Source organism: Papaver somniferum, chromosome 2 (genome assembly GCF_003573695.1).
Source record: "Papaver somniferum cultivar HN1 chromosome 2, ASM357369v1, whole genome shotgun sequence".
Classification (NCBI taxonomy): domain Eukaryota; kingdom Viridiplantae; phylum Streptophyta; class Magnoliopsida; order Ranunculales; family Papaveraceae; genus Papaver; species Papaver somniferum.
The window spans coordinates 138011497-138015763 of record NC_039359.1 but is presented as its reverse complement, the minus strand read 5'-3'; the positions used below and the strand labels follow the sequence as shown (position 1 = coordinate 138015763).

The 4267-nt window shown below is 39.7% G+C and overlaps 1 protein-coding gene across 1 annotated transcript in view; it reads right to left on the bottom strand.

Moving 5' to 3' along the window:
- Window positions 1–3368: 3368 nt before the first annotated feature.
- Window positions 3369–4267, bottom strand: part of LOC113352047 (nucleolar transcription factor 1-like) — an 8892-nt gene continuing 7993 nt past the window's right edge. Inside the window, exon 2 of the mRNA XM_026595927.1 lies at window positions 3369–3917. Coding sequence (XP_026451712.1) covers window positions 3369–3917 — 549 coding nt within the window. The remainder of the gene's footprint in view (window positions 3918–4267) is intronic.

Genomic DNA, 4267 nt, shown 5'->3' with positions numbered 1-4267 from the left:
CAGACACACTGACTGTCTAGCGATTCTTGCGTCCAAACTGCAGTTTGAAGGGTCAGAGAAATCCATCACTGTGCAAAAATGTTCTGTATCATCTACCTGCCTTACTCAAGTTGAAGATGCTCAATCAAGTGACTGGCGGGCACCCATCATTCATGAATTGAGCAGTTCTTTTACAGAAAGGAAAATTAGCCTCAAGGAGTTGAAGAACTTTTTTCTGCTGCATGGAGAATTATATTATCGCAATCTTGATGGATCCTTGTCACGATTCCTTGGAGATAAGGAAACGAGCGAGCAAATAAAACGCATACATGAAGAAACACGCGGAAAAACCATGGTAGTCACACTTTACAGAATGCTTCAAAGACTCGGGTACTATTGGCCCTTCATGGAGGCTCAGTCGAGAATGTTACAAGGGTCCTTCTAAAATTTTCAGACACCACCTCATCATTTGGAGGTTCTAACAATCCACCACACTGGAGACCGGAGAGAACCTTACATAAAGTATCTTCGTGACAATGATCTGCCATCAGAGAAGAAATGAGCGATCAAACTCTTCCAGAGGGCCAAACGTTTTGTCTACTTGGAAGGGATTTTGTATCGCAAAAGCTTTGATGGGAACCTTCTGAGATGCTTGGCCGAGCATGAAATTCCTACAATCTTGAAAGAGATGCACGAAGGTGAACACCAAGGAAAGAGGAAATTATTTCTCCAAATCCATGAGAAATATTATTGGCCAACCATGGAAGACAATCCAGATTCCTATGTTCGGAGATGTCATCAATGCCAAGTTCATGGTAACCTCATTCACACTCCTTATCTTTCATTACATTCCGTGAGCAATCCATGACCCTTCTACAGCTGGGGACTGGATATCATTGGAAAAATCAATCCAGCATCTTCGAAGAAGCATGAATACATCATCATAACAAAAGAGTATTTTACCAAATGGGTCGAAGATATTCCTCTTCGAAGTACCACTGGAGTCACAATTGCAGCTTTCATCAAAGAATACATCATATGTAGATTCAGCGTTCCTAAACATATCATCACGGATAATAAAACTCCTTTTTCCAACAAACATGTTGCAGAATTGCTCGAGGAATATGGAATCAAACAGATTTTCTGAACGCCATACTATCTTTAAGGAAACAGAAAAGCGGAGAGCACCAACAAAACCTTGATCCGGATTCTTAGTCGAACAGTTCATGAAAATCCACGAACGTAGTATGAAGAATTTCCCATGGCTTTATGCTACCGTACCGCACCAAGAAGTTCATTTGGGACTTCACTTTATTCTCTCGTCTATGGCGCTGATGCTATTTTCCCATCCGAGATTAAGATTCCCTCTGCAAGAATCGCAGCGGCCAGTGGAGTGCAGTGGGATGAAGCTGAAATATCTAATTCAAGAATTGCTGAATTGGACATGCTCGATTCAAGAAGGGCCAAGGTAGAAAAATATGTGGAAACCTACAAACAGAGGATTTCCAAGGCATACAACAAAATGGTAAGACCTCGTACATTTCAAGTAGGATATTTGGTTTTGAAAACAGCAAAACATATTCAACAAGACATGTCCGCTCCCAAGTTCTCTTCGAAATGGGAAGGGCCTTATGTAATCATCAAGGAAGTATCCAGCGGATATTACAAAATCTTAGCTATTAATGGAGGAGTGGAAGGAAATATCATCAATGACAAGTGGCTTAAGGCATACTATGCTTGAGCGATCAGTGAACAATTATATGTTAAATTTCAAATGTAATTTCTAATATTCCTCCAAAGAGTATGCAGTATGCTCATTCGTTCAAAATCCAAAATATATTTCATGAATCTCACAAAAATTCTTTCAATTATCCTACTTTATTCAAAACCAGTCTCAAGCCTACAAAAAAAAAACCATCTCCCAAACGCTCATTCAGAGCAAACAGTCCAACAATGAATAATTATTACTGAAAACCATGTCAATTCTCTTTTGAAAGTTTTCGTTCTTCACTCTCAAGTCTTGAACAACTTTCTCGACCCTTTCCTACTCCAGAGCAAGTGCCTTCTCCTCTTCCATGATAGCAGATGTAGCAGAAATCATATTTGCAGCAGCAGCCTCCCTGTCAACCTTGATGATCTCGAGTCGACGACGGAGCCAGCTTATATTGAACCGCAAGATCTCATTGTTCGAGATCATATCATCCCATCAGTGCAAATCTTCGTTTTTTACATCTCGAAGGTTTATCTTGCATTTCATCAATAACGGGTAGTAATCCAGCGACTGTGGTTAATAGAGTCGGCAGAAAACATCTCCATACTTCAGTAGTAGCAAGGTTCCCATACCTCATCCAGATCTTGGTACCTCCGAATAGTTGATTGTCTGGGCAAGCATTGATCATAGGAGTATCAAATGGGAGTCTAGCCGCTGAGTACTCACGAACAGAAACCCTGGAATCAGCATCTATAGAGTTGTTTGAGTTTTCATCAGCATGGTTTTCGCCATCATCGTTAGCTGCAACCACATACTTTCCATTCTTTCTCTTCCTATCTTCAACAACAACATGAACATCAACCTACAATGAAAAAGTATTTAATTTCAGTAAGACTGGAATAAATGCTTGATCTGAGGAAATCTTCAGTCAAGAACTCACGGATGTCCCAGCTTCAACACGAGCAGACCTATAACGAGCGGGAGCCCTAACAGTCCGCTTATGTCTTGAAGAAGAAAGTCGATTCCCATGATTACCCTGCAACAAATCACTTTCTTTGGTTGGACATTCTGATCACGTGAAAATAAGGAAAATGTACAACTTACCGAGATGGATGTCCCAACTCCATGCTTTTCCAGGGATTCGTTTCGAGAAAAAGCATTGCTACCGGGCATGATGATGAGAGGTATGATCGTGATCAAAATTTCTTCTGATAATATACAGAAGCATAAGAAGATGTGTCATATAAATAGAAAACCCTAATCTCTGAAAGTCAAAACATAACACGGTGGATACTTATCTTCTACGAATGGTCAAATCAGTTGCGATTTCTAATGAGAGGATCTCAAATGGGATTATGTGATAATCTAGAAGAAGAGCGACAATACTGGGGACGAACAGTTAAACCAGTCGATACTTTGACTAAGAACTGATTTTGTGCAAATCACGTTTCCTTAGTTTGCTCGTGCAGTCATACTTCCGAAAATCATGACTAACTTTCACACACGTGGATATGGGTTCATCCAATTGCAGGCATGAAAGGAATTGGGTTGAAGATACGACAAGGGATTGTTCAAAAAAAAAAATCTCTAAATATCTCTACAGTCCAACTGCTCAAATAATGGGATAACATCTACTTTAACAGAAAATAAATGATCTCAGAAATATTTGCAAGCAAGACTAATCGTCAGAATCGTCGGATTCATCGTCATCATCATCATTGTCCTCCATGGAATCCTCTTCAGACTCTTTCTCGGAATCACTGTCCGAACTGGGGAATTTTTCCTCATCGAGATCTCTATACATTGCATCCCAGTAGTCTTCTTCATCACGTTCAGCTTGGAGATCAGCCTCAACCAGTCGCTCAATCTCCCTGTATGATGGATATGGCCTACTTCTGCGTTCCATTGGCTCCCATATAGGTTCCTCTTCTTCAGCATCTGAGTCTAAGGCTACACCATCAGGACGAGATCGGAGTTTCTCCTCAGCTTCTAGTATTTTCCGCTGAATTCTACGCCTTTTCTCCCGATAATCAGCTATTATCTCCTCCCTGGATTTCCTCTTCAAAAGCTTATCACGAGCAACTTTTAGATCATCGAGAGGCATGCTATTTATTACCTCCTTAGCATGATCCGTCTTGGCACGTGCTTCGGCCGCAGAAATCTTGGAATCCTCTTCAGAAGAGCTAGAAGAATAATCATAATCACTGCTACTGAAAGTCACCACTATCTTGAAATCAGAAGAACGGAATTACAGATATGCTAATATCAAATTCACAACAAAAATGGTAATTCTCAACTCTTACCTATTTATGATTTCACTAAACTATAGTGATAATGACGAAACTTCGAAAAAAAAAAAAACTTGCTCATTCCTTCAAACCTGCGAGGACGAGCAAAATCTATCATTCAAGAGTCGACACTGACTTTTCACGAAACTATGAACAATTCACATAAACTCTTCATGTGAACATTCCATGATTTTATGCCGCAAACACACATCATAAAATCATAAAATACAATTCTTTATCTCTAACAATTACTCAAAAATTTCTATTCGATTTTTTATCAAAAAAAAAA